This window comes from Dermacentor albipictus, chromosome 5 (assembly GCF_038994185.2).
Source record: "Dermacentor albipictus isolate Rhodes 1998 colony chromosome 5, USDA_Dalb.pri_finalv2, whole genome shotgun sequence".
In the NCBI taxonomy this organism is placed as follows: Eukaryota; Metazoa; Arthropoda; class Arachnida; order Ixodida; family Ixodidae; genus Dermacentor; species Dermacentor albipictus.
The window spans coordinates 29,156,059-29,178,304 of record NC_091825.1 but is presented as its reverse complement, the minus strand read 5'-3'; the positions used below and the strand labels follow the sequence as shown (position 1 = coordinate 29,178,304).

Below are 22,246 nucleotides of genomic sequence, written 5' to 3'. Positions count from 1 at the left end.
TTTCGAGTAGGGAGTTGTGTAGATTTTGGATGAGAAGGACTGGATTCAAAATGAAACTGAAAGGACCGTTTATTTTACCCCATTCGAACACCATGCTCGCCGTGCCACTCTCCTTACGTAGGCGTATTTACCCGCCCCTGCCGTCAGGAGTTAGCGAGGGGGACAAGGTAGGCCACTTTTTGCTTTTCATAATTTACTGGTCTGTAATTAGTGTTGCCTTATCAGCTATTTTGTCGCTAGATTTAGCGACAAACTTTTCTATTTAGTGACCGGAAGCTAGGATAGTTGCTTTAAAATGGCCTTCTAGAACACAGCTCATTATTCAAAAGCAACATTTGAGCGACCCAAACTGGCTATATGATGCATAGGTTTCATGAGCATGATGAAGGAACGGTTGTAATTTGGCAGTGCTCACATTATAAGTGTGCTTTGCAGCAAAGGGTATGATGAATCACAGACTTCACATTGCTATCACAAAATTGATGTCTTTTTTAAAATTGAGCACAGAAATGATTTGAGTGTGTTGAAACACTGCCTATTCTGAGGCATCATAAATGCATTCGATTGGAGTACATTCGCAAGCGTAGCAAAATGAGACACTGAAATCAATTGCAATAAACTTTATATTTAGGTCAGTTGTATGAAAAGGGCTACATGTCGGAGCGGTTAAACTCGTTTACGTGAATCAGAACAAATCGCATTCGTTTCTCACGACTTTCAAACCAATTAATACTTCATGGCGGCTTTTAGGTAGATCAAGGGCGGAAGCCCTGTATTGGACCTATATCAAGCTCAAGTAATTGTCATGTCAAAACTTCTTCACCGCATGTCAAAACCATACGGTGAAGAATTTAGTTCTTTCACGAATGTCGAGAACTAAGAAAATACAGGGATAATGTAGACTAAGTGTCTTTTAGTGCTCTAGGTTAGATAGGTTATTTGCGTTCCTTTGAATTATGCCCTATTTTCAATCTTACGATCTGAAAGTAAGTACAGTGTCAAAGCTGTCATCATCCGTCACGTAACTATATTAGTGCGATGTCAACACAGGCTTATAAAATGTTTCTCATCGACTAAGCTAAATGAAACCGTTCTTGATTTTCATGATTTCGCAGTAGCAAAAAATAATGGTAAACAAACTGACGCATTTATTTATGAATTTCGATAAAGAATTTTACATTGTTTCCCGCAGAATGTTACTTTATAAAGTAAATTAAGTCCCCAAAAACACGCAGTTGATAATTTGATTGTCAGCCTACCTAAGAAACTGGCAGTAATATGCTGTTTACAAAGGGCACTCCTCAGGACGGCTTTCATTAGATTCAGGCGTCCCACAGGAATCCGTGCTTGGGCAGTTTTTATGCGAAGCATACTAGCCGCACAACCACGCTCTTCCTTGCTGCGCCGAGCGCGGCCACGTAGCTACCATTGAGGGTATGAGCCATTGTTCATTGCTGCGCGTTTCATATGTGGGTCTATTCTCTTTTAAGTTTGCTATGTTTGTTATTAAGTTGCTTCTATTTTTACGCGTTGCGTAATGCAATCACTCAGTTCAGCCCTTGGGCGCGGCCGGGCAGCCACCATTGACCTTTGGCGCAACCATGTGACGTGACGTCACGACAGCCGGAGGAAAAGCTGGGCCCCAACTCGCGCAATATGCAACGAATTCTTGGCGCAACCAAGCTAAGCCTGGCCATTTTTATGCGAAGCATGCTAGCCGCACAACCACGCTCTTCCTTGCTGCGCCGTGCGCGGCCGCGTAGCTACCATATGACATCATAACAGCTGCAAAAGCGGAGGCTCAACTCGTGCGCTCGCTTGCGGCCGCGTAGCTACATAGCCGGCTCTCAGCTTGTGCGCTCGCCTGCATGAGTTGTTTCTTCGTCTAGCCGAACCAAATATAGCCAAGCAACAGCAGTTCACCAGGCTAAACAGTGGTTCAACAACTAAAATAAAGGCTAGTATGCTTCGCATCCTGGGCTTAACCATAGCTAAGCCACAGCCATTTTTATCTTATATTTATTAATGACAAAGTAAAGATACTTCAGTTAATAATAAATGGTACACTGATGATTGTGTTACTCGGAGTTCGAAAGTGCGTCTAACGAGAAAAGCTGAACCAGGACTTCTAGAAGATTATTGAATGATGTTAATTCTGGCAAGTGGAAAACAATTTCAAAAATGTTTTATGACTATTACCCCGAAAGGAAAACCTTTAAAATTTAGGTTTGCTCCAAATAATCTGTTTCTTGATAAAACACCTCACTTCATATATTCAGGACATTGGATGAATAGGACCCTTCTTTGGTCAAAGCACATTGTCCATGTTACAGCCAATCAAATGCGAAAAATATTCTTTCAAGAGCTATAAAATTGTCAAGCCCAGTTGTTGGGGTGCAAGTCAAAAAAAGTTTGTCCTACTACTTCCGTGCTTCTATATTCTCTGACTGTTTGATTAAAACTCATACTGACAAAACAGAAGAAATACAGGACAAATTATGTGCACGTGACCTATAATAGCTTGAAACACTATTCATGCAATAACAGCTCTTTTGGTAAAGGTTAATTTTCTTGCCTTGTCCCTGGGGACCATCTGTTCCCATATTAATATTTTTACCCGGCACTTTATGGACCATGCAACCCTGATTCATCAAAAGTAATTTCTTTGTTATCCGCACGTTCGCCAGACAAAGGCATAATGAACAAAGTGTTGATTATTTTCTGTCTAATCTGGTGTGGTGCAATCGTGTTTTATTTCGTATGTTGTGATTTTTGCCTGTATTTCAAATCAGCCAGCGTTTACGATTTTATTGTAAAATGGTCGATTTGGAAAGCTTGTTTACGATTGTTGTATTGACGCCAATACTTTAACAACTTCCCGTGTGAGTCACATTTAAGATTGAACTGATCTCAACAGGATACCAATATATTGTCGTCGAGCAATGTTTCAGAGTCTTACTTATTGGACCCGCTAGACCATTCTGACCCACCGGCGGCAGCACCACCACTAATATGGGATGTGAAACTTTGGCCGCCATTACATGGACATTTCACAAATAAACATTATGCACATTTCCATTTTTCTGTGATGCAAATATGATGCGAATTTTGTGATTCATTTTTCAAGTGTTTCTACAGATATTTCTTTTTAAATAAGCTCGGTGCGTCGTGATAATGAAGCAGCCTTTATATTTAATAAAATCTTGGCATTCTGTGGCTTCGGTGGTAGTATTCTTGCACTTTAAGGTAGGCAAGTCTGGTATTTCTAACATTCCTGCAAAATTTGCAAGTGACTCGTTCCTAGTGCACCCTGCCAAAACTTCCTTGGGGGAAGTTTCGGCAGACATGCCATGTCAGACATTTCATGTCTTTCTCTAGCAATAGCCAAGTTGGCAAAACACTCTGATTGCATTGGAATCATGATGTTTGGGAGCAACGACGATCGGTGCCACCAAAGGTGTTGGTTATTTTCTCTATGATTTTAGCTTCCAGGGGTGTTACCTAAGCATACATCGAATTTCTCAATTGGCAAGGAATGCGATGGTCCTGTGTTTGGACGTCTTGTGAGGTATTGGGATTGACTTTAAGGTTCGTACGCTGACCAACCTTACTAAACAGCTATGGAAACCTTTTATTTGCATCGACTCCACTCTGTTTCCTAACCAGCTCAATTATCGTGATTACCTTTACGTTTAATGCTGTTTTCTATCTCAGACGCGATCGGTGTGCCATTTTTACGATGTATAATGTTGCTTCGATCACCTTGCCTTCAGCAGAGAACGTTGCGGAGAACTTTATAATAACTGCGATTTCTTGGGTGACTCCATACGCTACTTGCTTTGTGGTTGTGTGCTCTAGCTGCATAGTCTGTAGAATGCTTTATCCACGTTGTTTCTTCGATAACGTTGACACCTGTTCCAGAGTCTACACAAGGCTCGAGTGGTGTGTCGCTGAGCGAAATTGTTGCCTGTGCCTCTTGACAATGACCTTCTATGACTATGACTTGACTATGACTTGAGTATGACCGTAATCCTTTACTGTGGTGCCCTGCTGTGTGCTTGCGGGAGTGACCGTGTCACCACTGGAGTGCACAATTTGTCTTTGTCTGCAGAACTGGGTGAAGAGGTTCCTCCTTTAACACTTGTAGCGACCACCCACGCAGGGCAAATCATTTCCTCTCTTTTGTGAGGCCTAGCTCCTCTACAGCAGCTCCACTTCTCAGATTACTTGTTCTTGGAATGGTTGCTCAATAGCTTGTATTCTGACTGGCTGCTCGAACGCGCGTTGCCACGCTAATACTTCTTTGCGAGTTTCTGCACAAGTCCGACACGCTCACGGCCTTCCATGCTGGCGGCTTTAATTCCTGCTACCTCGAGGCTGCGGCCTACTTACATGACGTCGCTCGTGACATCACTCTCTTGTAATGCACTGCGGTGCAGCTTAGCTGCATTGGTGCCTTACATAATCTGCGATACCATGTCTCATTTTACAAACTCGTAGGTCGCAACTGGTGTGTTGGAGTTTTGCTTTGCTTGACAGAAAACATGGCTCTCGTACGCCGCGTTCTTTTTTGGCGCGAGGTGTGTGTTCAATTTGTCGACGGCGGATTCATAGTCTGTTCTGCGATCTGGAAGCGCCAGAAAAATGTCGTACACCACATCCCCTGCGTATTGTAACATAGCGTGTTTGAGGGTGGTATTCTGCAAGTTTGTTGCTACTAGAAAGTTCTCAAAACGGCTTTGTCATTTAGTCCAGTAACGGGCGAGTGACGTGGGACCTGAGTAAGAGTCGCACTGCGGGAAGGCGAGTAGCATTACTTCCATGTTGCGTGGCTTTGTTATTGATCTGCATTCGCTGACTTCAGTTTCTTGGCTTCTTCTGGTGCCGTGTGGGCTCCTCAAAACAGGATGATGCTCGTTGCCAGTTTGCAACACCTACTCCCGATGCGGGAGTTACGTCTATTCTGGATGAAAAGGACTTCATTGGAAGTGAACCTGAAAGGATCGTTTATTTTATCTCAGTGGAATGCGACGTTTGCGGTTACCCTCTCCTTATCAGCCCTGTTACTGAGACGATTTTTTCCGTACTGCGCGTAGGGGGCGCTTCCTGTTGCTACAGGTATGTTCAGAGATGCACACAGATAGGCTTACTTACTCGTTCAGCAAGAGAGCGCATCCCAGCAGTTTGGATAACCACAAAATCATAAGTGTTGCTCTTCATCAGTTGTTTTATGGCTCGCTGCGACTGAATGAATTTCGTTATAATTCGTTCACTGTTATTATGTGGAGGCCATCAAAATATACGCTGTTTTATTTCTTTGCGCAGCATGAGATTCGCTAAAGAAGCAAAATCCCCGTGAAACACGGGTGGATGGCATTAAATGTTGTTCTTGCAACCTAATAAGTTATCTATTGAACCAGAAATATAAGGTTAAAGTAAGGAAAAATTTAATTTGCGTGTAAACCCATGTTTCTTTAATGCTTGTAGGCAATTCTAATCAATAACTGATCCTACACTCAACATACAAAAATATGCGCACTGGAAAAGTAAGAAGTACTGCAAACCACTTCAAACATATGATATTACTTATTCAAGCTGTTGAAATGCAGCATCATGACATGAATGTATCTAAATGAACTACTTTTATCGTATTTTCTCTGTAAATGCCTAACATACTATTTTAAGCATAAAGAGGCGGCTGTGAGAAACTTATTTCAGTTGTAATAGATATATGGCGCTTTGCTGAGTGTGTGTGAAAATCGATGTGAGGCGGGCTTAACAATCTTGTTAGTAATTTTCACTGAAGGTAACGTTATAATATTGGCCGAAAACACTTGAGCAGGCTTAGAGTCTCAGGCCTTACTATACTTATTTATTTTTCACGCAGCGTTCAGTAGTCTTCTCAATATCTTTTACACTCTAAAACGTTGCTCTTTTTGTTATACTATAAACAGTTTCCCTGCAACAATTATTACCATATCCGTTTACATACCCATGAGTGCGCAACTTATGTAATCAAGCCACATCAAGGCCATCAACGTCTGTGTTACTCAGCTGCCTCATTTTGTACAGAGGCCATGAAATGGAAGATCAGCATTACCTTTTACAAAACTGCTTTATTGTCGTTCACTAGAAGCTCTCCTCAATTTGTTTTTGACCACAGTTTTGTTGCTCCATTGTTAGACCCTCTTGTCATGGCGTGATCCTCATCAATAATTTTCCCTGTTCAGAACATATTGCTGTTGGTATCAAAGCACTAGAAACATATGAAACTAAGCTACTGCTGAATAAGTCATTCATTGACCTCATTCTTGAATAAGCAGCTGAAGTTTGCTGTCCCCACAAGCAGTGTGATATTGAAAAAAAATCAGACAGCACAAAAGAAAGAAGTACAATTTATTTGCTGCTGTGTCTGATTTTTCCCCATCCTTAACAATGCCTTTGAGAAGAAACACCTCTTTCTCACACCGCGCTGTTGAATCAATATTGTATAGGCAGCGGGTCTTGTCGTCTGTCTCACACAAAATATCTTACACCTAATCGGTCTTCTACGACAAGGAATTTCCGTGAACTTAATGCTTTTTTTCTTTCGCTCCTATGAACTCTTTCAAATGCACTTTTTTCCCCGTGAACCATTGATGACGCAAAATCTTCATCAGGAGACACGTGTTTTTTAGCCACTGGACCGGTTTTTAGATGCCAATAACTATAAGTTGCCCATGCTATTCTTTTGTATCAGTATTGCTCAGTGTGCGCACTTACATATCCCCTCCCGCCTCCTATCGCGCACACATCTTCCTGCTTCTACTCTTGCGCACGTGTGAAGGCGGCGCGCATCCTCCCCGCCTTCCTCCATTGCGAGCACGAGAAGACATCGCCGCATCAAGCACCACCCTTGTGGGCTCAATCTTGCAAGCTTTCACCCGCACATACGGCATACGGCATGCGGCTGCGATGGTATTACACTTCGGCTTTCTACGGAACATCATGGTGACACGGACGGCGACGATGACGCCGGAAATTCGGCATGAGTGTCCATATAGCTGCCCCGACAATAAAATAAAAAGTCGTGTGCCATTCCCCTCTGTAAAGGTGGTTGACCATCGTAGCTGTTAGCACATGACACGGAGGTGACATAATTTTGAACAAAGGTAGGCACTCATTTATTGTCTTGAGGGGTGATGATCCTGACGAAAGGTACGGACACTGATTTAATGTCTTTATTGGTGGTCATTATCTCACTCGAAACTGCAATCAAATTCTTTTATAATGACAAATAGATGCACGCACGTCCCTGGGTGGTCAGTTGGGCCGGATCGGCGTAGCATCGCAAGGGATACGTCTGCAACACGGAACGCGTAAACCGCCCCCTTTTCGGTACCGACATATCCACATTGAAATCATTGACAGGGACAACTGGGGTAGTGTCATCGCAGCTAAGGCAGGCAAAGTGAGTAGCCATGAACCTTACGGGACTATGAATCATTGCATTTTCGCTTGCTTACCGGGGTATGAGCCATTGACGATGACGGTTTTCGACATGCTGTTATATACATTCTATGCGTGATTAGAAATAATTTAGGCACTGTTTGCTTCATTTTGCTGAGTGCTTGTTGCCTCTGCCTTACGGGGCTATGAGCCATTGCATTTTTTGCTTACTTATGGGAGCACGAATGCTTGCGGGTGTATAAGCCGTTGATGATGATAGTTTTTGTTCAGGGAGAACAAAATCGCACGGAATCCTAGCCATATATAGCTCCGCTGTAATAAACAATCTTGAACATTGCAAGGCTGAAACGATATCCTCATTATTATTTCCTGCACGGTATGCATGGGAGATCGCCTAAGTACATACAGACAGACATCTGATAGCGCAGTTCCGTCACCTAATCAAGGTAGTTTGATCGCAGCAAAACTCATGCTCACCGCTGCTTCCTCCGGGCACGCGACGTGTATCGTACGGGTTACGAGTGGCTCCGTCAAGCGTGTTCTCGCATTCGCACCAGAGCAGCTGCTCCGGAACGTTGGTCATGGCCACCAGAATTGCTCCAGCAGCACGAAGTCTGGAAACCACGACTGCATCCTGGTTAGCTCGGCGCCCTTTGCTGAAAGCAGAGCCGACGTCGTACCGCATGCCTGCAAATTTAAACCTCAGATAGTTGGCAGTAGGCAGGCGTACATGCTGTCATCGTGAATCGTTTCGCTCATTCAACATAGGTTGGCCTTTAACATGCGGCTGTCTATTTCCTGTGAACCATGTTGCCACATGCGACGGCAAACATATGAAAACGGTGCGTCAATACGAAAAACAAAGCACAAATACGTTACAATGCGTGACTTCTCGAACTTGTTTGTCAAGAAAAAGAGTCCCGTGTGCAGGATTGTTCAGCACGAGAACCACACAGAAAATGGCAGTAAAATACATTGTCACACAAGCTTGCAACAATCACGGCCTAAACAAATTAAGTATACATCCCATTTCGTATTGACGGCGAGTATACGTATTGCGTAACTTGTTAGGAACCCTTTGCTTCATGATTTTACTGTGGCACAAAGCTCGTAGGCGGTGAAGCTCCCAATCGTTGCCAGAAAAGCATCCAGAGCGAACCTGTGCATCACTCGCTCCAGCGGTGACCCATTGCTAGCGGTTCTAGCTGGTCTTTTTTTTTGCCGTTTGGCATGGGCATTGTGCATGGTGACGACCTCACCATGTGGTAAGGTCGTCACCACATGCTTACACCACATGCTTACAGCTCTAAAGAGGAAACAGCTATCAGTAAATGGCACTTGAATTCTATTTTGCATTCGCGTGTATAATGCGTTATATCTCCCTCTCGCGTACCCATGTAGCATGCCGTACAGACACAAACTGTAGCCAGCCTCTACCTTTTGTCTATGAAATCATAATTTGCCTAAGCGATTGTTTGGAATACGCTGTCTAATATGCATGAGTGAACATTTTCCAATAATAAAATTTTCTTACGTTAAGTAGAAGTGGAATATGAGTGGATATGTGAGACAAAAAGCGCACTGCAAGCCCACCCACGGCAATGCACGGTATACTTGGTTTGAGACAAACTGATCAGACGCGTCCTGTTATTCGTAAACCCGGGGCATGTCGACAAACTCGATAACTACTCATTACATTCAATATTCACACAAGATGAGAAGCTGTTTAAGATGTTTAAGCTGTGCAATCTTAAGACAATTTGCGGTAGTGTCCGCGTGCACAACCATCCGCGCCGTATCACAGAGCCAGACTACGTAAGTATTGAGGGTAGGCACACGCGGGCGCAGCGTCCTCCGCTGCGAACATTGTCTCAGGTTCAGTTTCAATTTATTTCTTTAATAAGGAGGAGACATGTTTACATAAGCACACAGAAGGAGGTCCCAGAGCATGTGGCTGAAATTGGACCTGCTGTCAGAAAATATATACATTAAAGGAAATACAAAGCATAAAACAGCAATGCAGTAGTCAGTATTAGGAATATTAACAAAGTATATGTACAAACTGTAAAGTAATATAAGGTCAATAGCTAGTCGTAGAATTAAAATAGTAGTTTAGGGCATTCGCAACAGAACACACCGAAATACTTATAAAAGCTATAAATGAGAGAAAAAAAACTAAAGAAAAAAAAAACGGAAAGGAAATGAGCAGGAGTGAAGTGAATAGCTTAGATATGTGGATTCTTTTGGCTATCTAGTAGAAAAGCGAATAATGTTTTCTTGAAGAAACCCAAAGACGAAGAGTGCTTGATATTTAGTGGGAGGCTGTTCTAAGTGGATGATGCTGCGAAATATCCAGATTGTTTTCCATAATTAGTATGTATTAGTGGCAATAAGAAATTGTTAGCTGCAAACCTTGTGCGGCACAGGTTAACCAAAGTAGCCGCAGAAAATATACTTACTGGAGAAGGATTACGTATTACCTTAAATAACATTACGGCTAATTTATATTTACCAAGGTTTTTTACTGAAAGTATTCTGTGGTTCAAAAGCATATCAGAAGCACTGCAGTAGAATGCGCTGAACGACAATATCCGGCTGGCTTGATTCTGCAAATGCTGTAGTTGCGCTATATGAGCTGTATATGTGTTACCCTATGCTGTAATGCAATAATTGAGATGGCTGTGAATAAAAGAATAACACAAGGTCAGCAATATTAGTTTGCTAAAATAATATCTAGATTTAAGTAAAATTCTAATATCGGAGAAATTCTGCGCTTAGAATAGGCGATATGCTTCGTAAATTTTAAGTGAGTCAAGAATTATTCGAAGAAATGAGCATTCACTAACTGCACTGATGTTAAGAGAGTTGAGGTTGACAGTGGGAATGAATTCTGGTATCCTATGATTAGAATGAAAACGCATAAAAGACGTTTTGGTAGGATTTATGCTTAGCGAGTTAACCTGGCACGACGTTAAAATATTTTTCAGATCAGTGTTTAGCTTAGTAGTCAGGCAAGTCAGTGAACGATCGGTTGCAAGTAATGTAGTGTCGTCGGCGTAAAGAAAGGCCTCAGTTTCTGTTAGACAACCGGGTAAATCATTTATATAAAGCAGGAATAGTAGCAGGCCAAGTACAGACCCCTGCGGGACCCCTTTATTGGTTATTCTGAAATTAGAAAGTGAGGAACTAAAATACACAGCTTGTTGTCTATCTGTTAGGTAACTTTTTATAAGTGCTAATGCTGGGCCATCGACGCCTACTGCTCGTAGTTTAGCAAGATGACGTGGTTTATGGATTCAAATGCTTTGGATAAGTCGATAAAAACTGATCCTGCGTAGAAACTGGCATCTATAGCACTTTTTATTTTATCCGTCTCGTAGGTTATTCCATATCGCACAGCAAGATTACTAGAACGATATCTTGTGTAGACAATTTATGAATCGCCGTCGGAATCATAAGTAGTACGCGGAAGCTCAAACGATTTTGAAGATATTCATTTAGAAGGCACATTGCTGCTCTTATTTGTTGTTTGATTCTGTTCAATAGTAGCCACGCAGCATTTCTTTAGAGCAGACAGGCGGTTCGTGTTATCAGATATATTCATTTATGAAGCTATTTGCGCATCGAAATAAATCCGCAGGATTTCGAGCGTGCGTATTGCTAAAGTAGCATTTGCTAAGCAACATTCACTGTAGATGAGACGGGGAACCGAGGGGCTCGGTTTTGTTAATCATTACCGCATAAAGTCAACAGACAATAAAGCCAACGAAAGCATCTGAAGATAACTGTGGTTGAAATTGAAACGTAGTAAACGATCCAGAAAAGGGAAATAAAGTGGATGAATAGATAACTTGTAGCCGGTAGGAGCCAAACCCTCAAGCTTTGCATTACGCGTGCGTTGCAATACCGATTGTGCTACGGCGACGGCTATCAATTCGTCCACTAACTTGGGCATTTGTTTTACTAGATCTGGCCCTATGGGTGTTAGCCAGTGCCACACAGAGCCATGGTGGGCGGATATTCCGTAGCACAACCATTTACCTGCCCAGAACCGGCGACAAGTTATCTTTTTGTCGGCTTGCATTTCCCTTTTCTTCATTACTTTCTACATCCCAATTTCAACCACCCTTAATTTCCACGATGCTTTCGTCGGCTTTACTGTCTGTTGGGTTTACGTAGTCATGATCCGCCGTAGGTAATACTTGTAGATATGCTCTTTAAAGCTAATTTTATTTAGATAACTAAGCTGCAGAACATGAGAAGTTCAACGCTAACTGGCGCTGGTTATTGTCAGAACAAATTAGCAGCCGAAAATTATCGTCTAAAAAGTTTGTATAAGAACACGTTCAGGCAATTTCACGTTCTGTTTTATGTTCAAATTGCGACCGAACAGCCATAATCTAGGCCGCATGCACAGACTAGCTCCAAATCTCTGTATATCATCCTGCGGATCAAACTATGCTTTCAGGTGCTTCTTAAAATGAGTAATACACTAAATATATCTTTGGCGCGATGTTTAAGGGCAACATTTTTTCTACACTTGAGCGACAAAATTGGACCAAAGCGGCCGCCGGAAACGTTTCTTGCAAGTGTTTGTATTGAGGCATTAAAATTCCCAGTTTTAACCTTATCCAAATAAATATTATCCATGAAAGGTCTTACACTTCTTTGACCAAAAGAGGCATTACGCATAAAAAAAAAATCTGTAAATACATCCCATATACACATCCTGAATGACTTCCCCTGTATTTTACTTATCGCGGTTGAAAAAACACGAAACACGTAGGACCTTTATTAAGACTGCTGTAGGCTTGCGGTATCAGCCACAATAACCTTATCTTATCGTAACAAGCATACCTTTGACGGCAACGCAATTCTTCGTCGTGATGGGCACTCCCAGGAGCGGCTCTTCCTGCTCCATCTGCTGCACGGTGCGGCTGCCGGAGGCCACGAGTCTGTCGACCTCCTCGGCCTTGCGCAGGGCGTCTTCGTAGGCGTCTTCGATCACCGCGTTCAGGAGAGGCTGCACTTCCTGTATGCGGTTGATGTACGCCCGCACTACGTCGGAGCTCTTGACCTGCGTGTGAAGAGGGAGTTGGCTGATAAACACAAGATGCAAAGAAAAGTAGCCTTTAGGAAATGGGATTTTTTTTTACAAGAAAGCAAGGCTTGAAATCCGTGAGATATAGTCACTATGTCTGCCCAAACTGAACAGTGTTCTTATTCTTTCACGCTTTACTCCTACTTCACTTTTTCTTAGTAATAATACATTCAGTGGACGACCTTGGATGTTCGCGTGCGATGGCCAAAGCGGTCGGCGCCATGCCATTTGCGTAAAAGAGGAGGGCAATCGAATGACTGTTGTTTTATTAGTAAAATATTCCAAATTTGACACTTCGCTGATCATTACAAGTAAGCTCAATTTCTAATCAGTACTCGCAGGGAAGATAGATAGATTATGGGGTTTTACGTGCCAAAACCACTTTCTGATTATGAGGCACGCCGTAGTAGAGGACTCCGGAAATTTCGACCACCTGGGGTTCTTTAACGTGCACCTAAATCTAAGTACACGGGTGTTTTCGCATTTCGCCCCCATCGAAATGCGGCCGCCGTGGCCGGGATTCGATCCCGCGACCTCGTGCTCAGCAGCCTAACACCATAGCCACTGAGCAACCGCGGCGGGTGACTCGCAGGGAAGGTAGCCAAGATGACTCAGCGCACTTAAATTCATTTGCTGCTTTTTTCACATTTAGAATGTTTCGGATATTTTACATCAACATAAATGCATACAATAAACTGCGACTATGGCCTAGCCCCTTATATTCCACCGTGGTGGTGTATTCGCCGAGGTGCAGCGCTACTAAACCCGAGGACGCGGGGTCGAATCTCGGCCGTAATTTCGATGGGGGCGAAGTGCAAGTTCGCCTGTGCACCGTGCATTCGGAGCACACTAAAGAACAACAGGCGGTCAAAATTAATCTGGAGTTCCTACTACAGCGCGCCTCAAAATAAACTCGTGGTTTTGGCACGCAAGACCCCAGAATTTAATTTTAATTTTCTAGCCCCAAAGATATGGATTGTAGGCATGGCCTGGCAGCCTCGTTTTAAATTACTTCTCCCGCATCAAACTGCATCTGCGTGGGCGACGGTTCGCCCTCCCACAAAATTGTCCGCACCAAGCGCACTTCCATAGAACGCATTGGCTTACAGTGTTGCTGAGGTTATTTTAGTTATAGAAAATTTTGTAGTGATAGTGGCGATAACCCTGATGTTCGGCTTCGCAATACGTACATGGCCTCAAGAATTACCTTGACTGCATCAATTTTAGGAACTGCCTAAATTCTTTCACGCAAGGCCGTCTGTAGCGCATATAATCGAAGCAATTACAATGGTCTATTTCTGAAGCTTGCGATGGGCAGGAAAAATCGCTGAGCACATTTTGCGGGCAAACAAGATTCGTGAGTCTCTAGTAAATAAACAGATAAATAAATACCGAACGCGTTCGTTTAAAGCGCACGCTGTCAGTCGCTCACTGGTTAATGTTTCGTAGGAGAGCCCTGTCGTTTCGCTCGATACGCTGACTTATCGCGCAGGCTGGATTAAGTATGTGAAAAACACCAACGTAATATGTTCTGGCCAGGTGAGTTATTTTTAGGGAGGGGGGAGGGTGACTGCGAGATTGGTTTATTTTTCTCTGCGCTTTTCTTGAATCGTCACATAGTTGACGTAATTCGCGAATACTATTCCCTTCTTTTCACTGTAGTTACTAGCAACACGCATGGAGCAGGCGTATACAGACTGCTCACATATGTATACGGTTGGTCAAGCGTCGAATAAGGTTGCGCGCTGGACTTGTTGGCGAGTCATATGAAATGCCATTGACGTGACGCATCGAAGACGAGACGAAGGGCCACAGAAACACACTGTGTGCGTATTTCTGTGTCCCACCGTCTCGTCGTAGATGCGCTACGCCAATGGCACTTACTATCCAAGCGTATTGTCTCCATGCGTACATAGAATTTACATCTAACAGCCAGAGCATGCTTGCTTTCTTGTTATTATTATTATTATTATTATTATTATTATTATTACTTTATTACACTGCGCCTCAGAAACAAGAGATAGCAAAAATGAGTACTCATAGAAATGATAATGAAAAACCTCATTACAAGCAACATTTTGGTGTAAAATAAAAGCTTGGAGGATGCTTAAGCTTCACCTTTAAGAGTGGAGCGTGATAGCATTCAAAGGTCCCGGACTGCTTCTCACGCTTCCAGGCAACTGCAGCTTACGTAACCATAAAGTTTACCGGGAAACGCTGGCGGCAAACGCTATGCACGAAGGCGATCTTTCCGGTAGAAAGGCGGCCTCTTGCGTACCACCTGAAGGTGTTCCGCGGAAACGGGCGCGCCCCTCCGTGGCCTTCGAGATTTGCGCGCAGGCAAATCGCGGACGCCGTGGCCGCTCTATCAATGGTAGAAACGCTGGAAAAGTTATTTGAGTTTCCACGTAACATAATTATGTTTTCTCGTGTATTCAAATTACAATCTGACGATATAACATATGTAAGTTCTGTGGGAGTCGCACTTTATGATTTTGTAGACGTATTTTACTCGGAGAAATTTAATGAGTTCAGGAACTTGTTTGCTCTTCACGGAGGGTCTGCGTGGTTGGGTACGCGTGATTAGGTTTGCATGGTTCGGAATGATTTCGCAGGTGTCGTAATTATAAGAACCTAGAATCTAAGAACAGTTTCACCCTTTGGGGTGTATATTCGCCACACAACAATAATCGCCGTCTTCTTTTCTTGCGAACGATTCGCTCGTTACTTTCCTGTCGGGAATGGTCTGTCATGCTCATAACCCGCATCGGAATTTTCCGGCTGCACGTTATCCCGGCGGTGGTGGTGGTAACAACTTTATTGACATTCTGCTCAGTTATGTTCTGGCAGGCCCGAGTCCTAGGATGGCCCCTCACGAGGAGCGACCCTTTCGGCCCAGGCAACGAGGGCTTTTTGTACTTTTTCATCCGGCGTTCTGAGCAGCTCTTCCCACGTCTGTTGTGAGGGAGCTGGCAGGAGCGACCTGGGAGGGGGTAAGCCCTCGCACCCCCAAAGAATGTGATTTTGGGTAGCCAATGTTTGATTTGTCGAATTTTGACATATTGCGTTCCATTGCCCGTTGGTAATTATGGCTAGCCAATGTGGGCTGGGGAACGATTTAGTTTGGATTCGACGCAGGGTCGAGGCTTGCGCTCGCGTGAGGCTTGCGTTTGGAGGCGGGTAGATTCGCCTTTTTTGCTTGTAATAGTTATTTCGTGGTATGTCTTCGGTGCCTCATCCACGGGATCCGAGTCTGAGGGGCACATCTCCCGGTTGATTAGACCTCGGGCTACCCAGTGGGCCTCCTCATTCCCTTGATTCCCCGAATGGGCAGGGACCCATACGAGTTCAACAGTGTTTTCATTATTAAAGTCCCGTAGGACTCGCGCTGCAGAGACGCCTATGCTGCCTCTCGAAAAGTTGACTATTGCCCTTTTGGAGTCGCTTATAATAGTTTGCACGGAGGGATTCATGATGGCCAAAGCAATGGCAGTCTTTTCCGCTTCCACGGTGGACGCTGTTTTTATGGTCGCGGCGTTGAGGATACTTCCCTCTCCGGTAATTACGCTCACTACGTAAGTTTGGTGATTTTGCTTTGCCGCATCGACATAAGCGGTGTGCTGGTTGCTTTGGTACCTTTCTTGAAGGGCCTTGGCTCTGGCAGACCGCCTCTTGTCGTGTCTCCTAGAGAGCATGTTCTTGGGTAACGGTTTTATAACCAAACGCCTTTTGACCGCACCGAGTAATGTTGTTCTTCCTGCTGAATTCATAACGGGATTCAGCCCGAGTTTACTTAGAATAACCCTGCCAGTTGCGGTGCGGGAGAGTCGTTCACGATGGGCTGTTTTATGGGCCTCCACGAGTTCGTCTAGGGTATTGTATATACCTAGCTCAAGTAATCGTTCAGTGTTCGCATACCTCGGGAGACCAAGGGCAGCTTTATGAGCTGTGCGAATAACGCTGTTAACCTTTTCCTTGTCAGAAAGGCGTAGGTGGTAGTAAGGGAATGAAAACACGACGCGACTGATCAGGAAAGCCTGCGTCAAATGGCAGATATCAGCCTCCTTCATACCGCGGTGTCGTGTGGCTACTCGTCTGATTAGGCCACATATTTGGCGGGCTGTCGTCCGTAATCGGACAATCGCCTCAGAATTATGGGTGTTATGTTGAATTAACATGCCCAGGACTCTTATAGTCAGTACGGGCGGAACTGGGCCGTCTTCCATACTGACTCGTATAGGGGAGGTGGCATCCCTTTCGGTGGGGTGTTTGATTATCCCGAACGCCGAATTTTCTTCGACATGGGGCCCTTAACGAAAGGAGCAGGTAAAAGTACATCTCTCTCGAGCACTATCTTACGACGAATACCGTGGTTTTTTTATGGAAGCACGTCCGTCGTTTCTCGCTTGCTTTTCCTAGTTTCACGTAAGGGCCAAACACGTGCTTCCCCCGCGCCCGCACTTATGCGTGTGTTGTGTTGAAGCGTGCCTGCATAGAGCAAGGAATTCAACAGGAAGGGACACTCAGCGAAAACAGGCAACGAGAAATACGTCACGCTAGTACTGACATCAGCCGTTAGAATCACACAAGCATCCGAAAAAGAGTGTCAAATGAAGCTAAGAGACAATGTTTTAGTTGTTTTTGTCTATTTCCAGCAAAAACTAATAAGTTCAGCTATACGCAACACTACTTTCCGACTTAATTTTCTTGACTTAGCTAGCGACAAACCAATGGCACGTCAGATGCACGCGCCATGCGCCACGACACGCCACGGAAGTGAGTGAGCACACGTGAGCGTTAGGCTGTTCGGCCACCCGTTTGTCTTTTTTTTGATGCAACTCTGCTCTCTTGTGATATCGGCGTATATTAATGTGATAGCGTTCAGGGCCCACTGTCCCAGAAATTTCAATGCATAATATAACCGCGCAAACGACAACGAACGAAGAAGGAAACACATTGGACAAGCGCGGAACTTCAACTCAGATTCACTACAGGAAAGTCACAGCATTTATATATGTATCATAATCACACTTCATAATCATTGGACAACCATCACTCCAAATTGGCATGCGGGCGTGAGTGGCACAAATTTCTATGTAAATAATTTGACTCTTTGACTCAACGACACTCAAGAGGTGCTTACGCGGCTGGCAGATTGCATTTTTATGCAATATGCTTCATAGATTTCTCGGCTCAGTTGTGACTAAAACATCTTCAAGACTTTCGTGTCGCGAACCTAGGCATGCATTTACGACAATGGCGACAATGGTCAGCCAGTTTTCCACCCACCGCCAATCCTTCTACCCCTGCGCGGTGCTCCTCCAGCCTCATGTTTAAACACCGTTGATGTTTAAACACCTTCGTCCGTTGTCGTTTGCGCGGTTACATTGTGCATTCAAATAATCATAATAATCATCATCATCATCAGCCTCGCTGCGCCCACTTGAAGGAAAAGGCCTCTCCCATACTTCTCCAACTACCGCGGTCATGTGCTAATTGCGGCCATGTTGTCCCTGCAAACTTCTTAATCTCATCCGCCCACCGAACTTTCGGCCGCCCCCTGCTACGCTTCCCTTCCCTTGGAATCCAGTCCGTAACCCTTAATGATCATCGGTTATCATACCTCTTCACAACATGTCTTACCCATCCCCATTCCTTTTCTTGATTTCAACTAAGATGTCATTAATCGCGTTTGTTCCCCCACCCAATCTCTCTTTTCTTATCCCTTATCGTTACACCCACCATTCTTCTTTCCGTAGCTCGTTGCGTTGTCCTCAATTTAAGTAGAACCCTTTTCGTAAGCCTCCAGGTTTCTGCCCCATAGGTGAGTAGCGGTAAGACACACCTGTTATGCGGTTTTCTCTTGAGGAATCATGGCAACCTGCTGTTCATGATCTGAGAATGTCTGCCAAACGCACCCTCATTCTTATTCTTCTGATTATTTCAGTCTCATGATCCGGATCCGCGGTTAATACCTGCCCTACGTAGATGTGTACCCTTATCACTTCCAGTGCCTCGCTACCTATCGTAAATTTTTGTTCTTTTCCGAGACTGTTACACCTTACTTTAGTTTTCTGCAGATTAATTTTAGACCCACCCTTCTGCTTTGCTTGTCCAGGTCCGTGAGCATGCATTGCAGTTGGTCCCTTGAGTTACTAAGCAAGGCAATATCATCAGTGAATCGCAAGTTACTAAGGTATTCTCCATTAACTGCTATCCCCAATTCTTCCCAATCCAGGTCTCTGAATACCTGCGGTAAACACGCTCAACACGTGCATTCAAATATCGAGCACCAGCTAGCCCGACTTTCTCTGTTACATATGCCGCAGAAAATCTGGAGTCGGCGTCGCGCGTCGACCATCTTTTCGCGATAAACCTTTCTGAACCACGCATACCCAACCATTCTGATATCTCGAAAGCTGCTGATACCTCATCTTTCATTCTTTACAAAGTCATTCCTCGAAAATTTGAGAATGACAGCCTAGAAACAAATGTTGCAATAAAAAAGGAAAACACCGACAGCGCATGCTTTTTATGTTAGATCTTCTCACACTGAAGTATCAAAGGTACGAGACAATAACAGCAGATCGGCCCACGCATGAAGCCGCGTTTCTGCCAGAAAGCTCGCCTTCGTGCATAGCGTTAACCGCCAGCGTTTCTCGGTGAACATTACGGTTACATAAGCTGCAGTTTCCGGGAAGTGGGAAACGCAGTGAGTGATCTTTCGATGGTATCGCGTTCCACTATAATAGGCGAATCTTAAGCATCCTCAAAATGTTTTGCATTCCTGCTGCACTTCGACACGGTACACTTGCGCTATTGGACCTCTGCAAGGAGAGACATTTTGTTTGAAAGTCTGCACTACCTTTCAAGCAATTTAGGCTTAGAGACCGGCACCGAGCATTGTGGCGCAGTTAACGAAAAACAGCTCAGCTGTTGTGTTGAGTTAGCTTTGTGAGTACTGAATCGTACTGGGACACGTTCGCGACACTTTCTATAGGCGCCAACATTATTTTAAATTACTCGTTTCCTTCATGGGGTACTTTTAAGGCAAGCTGGCCGAACATACCAGACATATGTCGGCCACTATGGTGCTGTCACTTTAACCTTGGTTACGTTCGTGCTGACTGAATCTTACGGAGCAAAGTTGGGGACATTTTTGAGCCCCCCACGCCCCCAGCAACATATACCTTCTTTCGGTACTCACGCTTGTAGGAAACGCGGTGAGTGACTGCCAAGAGTATACACGGGAGTGTGTTGCTTGCGCCAGTAGAACGCGCAGAAGGTAACGTCGAGGAGCTGAGAAACCAGAAACTGTAACTAGAAAAGTCCGTCTGCTGCACGACTGAAGAGAGGCCTTTAAACCACGCATTTGTCTTCAGTGCGAGCAGAAGGCATTCTGCGAGCGTCTTGCATGGTCTGGATGCGAGTCTGTGTTGGCCGGCTCTATGTATATTGCGTACCGTCGCGTCGGCTGATGCCAAGTTGTGTCGAAAACTTGCACTCGCCCTTGTATTTGTGCTCCTAAAGAGCAGAAAATGAGGCATGGAAATGGTGGAATGCTTCAAAAATCAGATGTATTCGTCATATTTTATGTGCGATATTGTGCGGGTTGAGCCAGGTATTTTCTACGGCATGATTGTAAAAGTAAATTGCCTTTTTTTGTAATATTGCCCTTTCACCACTTGCGCATGTTTCGGCACTACACTCAATTTTTATATAACTTCTAAATACAAAACGACGCCTGCGAGTACTTTAAATTTTTCTGCTGATTTCGTCCGGCGGAGCTTTATCCGAGAGCTACTGTCGCTTACCTCGTGTCACAACATTGGATGAAGGCACCAAATGTGCAGAACCAGCACCTATATAGGGCAAAATAAACATTTTCTAAGTTCACAAGACTTTCACAAGTTCAACTGCGCAAGTCGGCGTGATCCTCGTTGCCACATCAACTGCCGCATCTGCTTGCATAGCATTGATGCTCGCCTTCACTGCAAGAATAACGCATTTGCATCGGTGCCCCTCGACGCGATACTAAGGCATGTGCTTATATCTCAAATAGAGCAATGCTGCCATTGCATTTAGCTACAGTTCCACTATGTGAATAGTGCAAATCCGTTCGTGTCGTAGCATTTTATAGCTGCGAAGATGTCGAAGTTGAAGCTACAATACACAATTTAACAGAATTGTTAATGAAAGCGGAGAAGCACAGCTCTTCTCCGCTCAGTTAGCTCCGCTGACCGCTCTTCCAAGTCCGTTCAGTTTTCGTTCACGAACAAGTGCGAGTGACCCTTGTCGTACCGCTTGCTTCATCGCTCAAACCAGTTGCTTCTAGAATATTCTTCGCGAAACTGCTTGAATTATTTACGGCGTCATATAAGTGACATCGTCGTATACGACGTCGTGGTTCTGCATGCTTTTAAAAGCATTTTTGACGGTTTCAGCAGTATATACAAACTTCAACTTTCACGCTGCTTTGGTTACTTAAAATAGTGAAGGCTATATATATATATATATATATATATATATATATGGGGTTTTGTGGGGGGGGGGGACGGTGGTGAGTGTGTAAACGTGACCAGAAATACGGATGCAGTGACTAACTTCTACGGTATTCGGAGACAACGAGGCTGATGGCTCGCTTTTCCAACAAAACATGCTATTGTTCGAACGCGCTATTGCCATTATTATGTACAAAACATTGTTTATATTCCATTTGTTATACATAACGTAGTGCAGTAGAATCAGTTTTTAGAAGCGCCGAAATCTGCAAAACTCTTGCAGCAGGAATCTGAAAAGTTTGCTATCAGTGGTTAATAATACAAGCACAGAAACTCTCGCCAGTCGGTGTCACTTTGGTAACGGTGCGGCTAAATGTCCGATTGCTACGCTGTGTACTTGGTTCGGATAACAATTCGCTAAATTTGGTCGTTCTGTTTGTTTTCTTTTTTTTCGCGTGTGGCAGTTTTTCGCCACACGTATTAGAGAAGGCGAGAGCAGAAGAAACAGTGTGCCACAACTGTTCCCGAACTGTCAGACGTATCGAATCGTTGTGTCATGCTTTTAAGTAAGCTTCTTACGTTGTTTTTAGATGCCCTAGAGAACACATGCCAAAACAGCAGAATAAAAGGTGCATTAGATACGGCTATCGAGCGGCCATGAGGATCGGTTACCCGCTGTTATTTAGACCTTTCAGATCTGAGCGGCCAAAGTGTTTTCGCCAGATCACAGACGCTGCTGAAAAAATGAATAGAGCAAGAAAAGAAAAGAACGAAATCCCGAAGAGAAAAGCACGTCGCGACGGGAGGGGAATCAATGATGATCGATATTGTTTCTTGGCGCAAGGGCCAGAAATGGCCAAAGAGCGCCATGACATTTGATTATGAATGGCAATGAGTATCGTTGAATATGGCGTGAAACGAGTGGCTGTATATTGGCCTAAAATATTCGCTATAAATGGTGTAAAATCTGTATCTATTAAAATAATGCCAATGAAAAGTGAGTTCTATGGTTGTAAAAGTACGTTGTGAATGAGTAGATACTAAAACGTGTTAATTTATAGCAGCACCAGTGCCTCTGCGGAGCCCTTCAGCGCAAGGGCTGCGAGGCATGTGCTTTGTGAGTGATTCCATTGCAGCTACAGCCTCTAGGCAGAGGCTGTGCTACAAGTAGCCTGGCCAAATAATGTCTATTGTA

General features: G+C 44.1%; 1 protein-coding gene across 1 annotated transcript in view; it reads right to left on the bottom strand.

Moving 5' to 3' along the window:
* The window catches only part of LOC139059866 (fatty-acid amide hydrolase 2-A-like), a 109,746-nt gene that overhangs the window by 38,194 nt on the left and 49,306 nt on the right, over positions 1 to 22,246 (bottom strand). Inside the window, exons 2-3 of the mRNA XM_070538339.1 lie at positions 12,307 to 12,526; positions 7,927 to 8,136 (exon numbers count right to left, since the gene is read on the bottom strand). Coding sequence (XP_070394440.1) covers positions 7,927 to 8,136; positions 12,307 to 12,526 — 430 coding nt within the window. The remainder of the gene's footprint in view (positions 1 to 7,926; positions 8,137 to 12,306; positions 12,527 to 22,246) is intronic.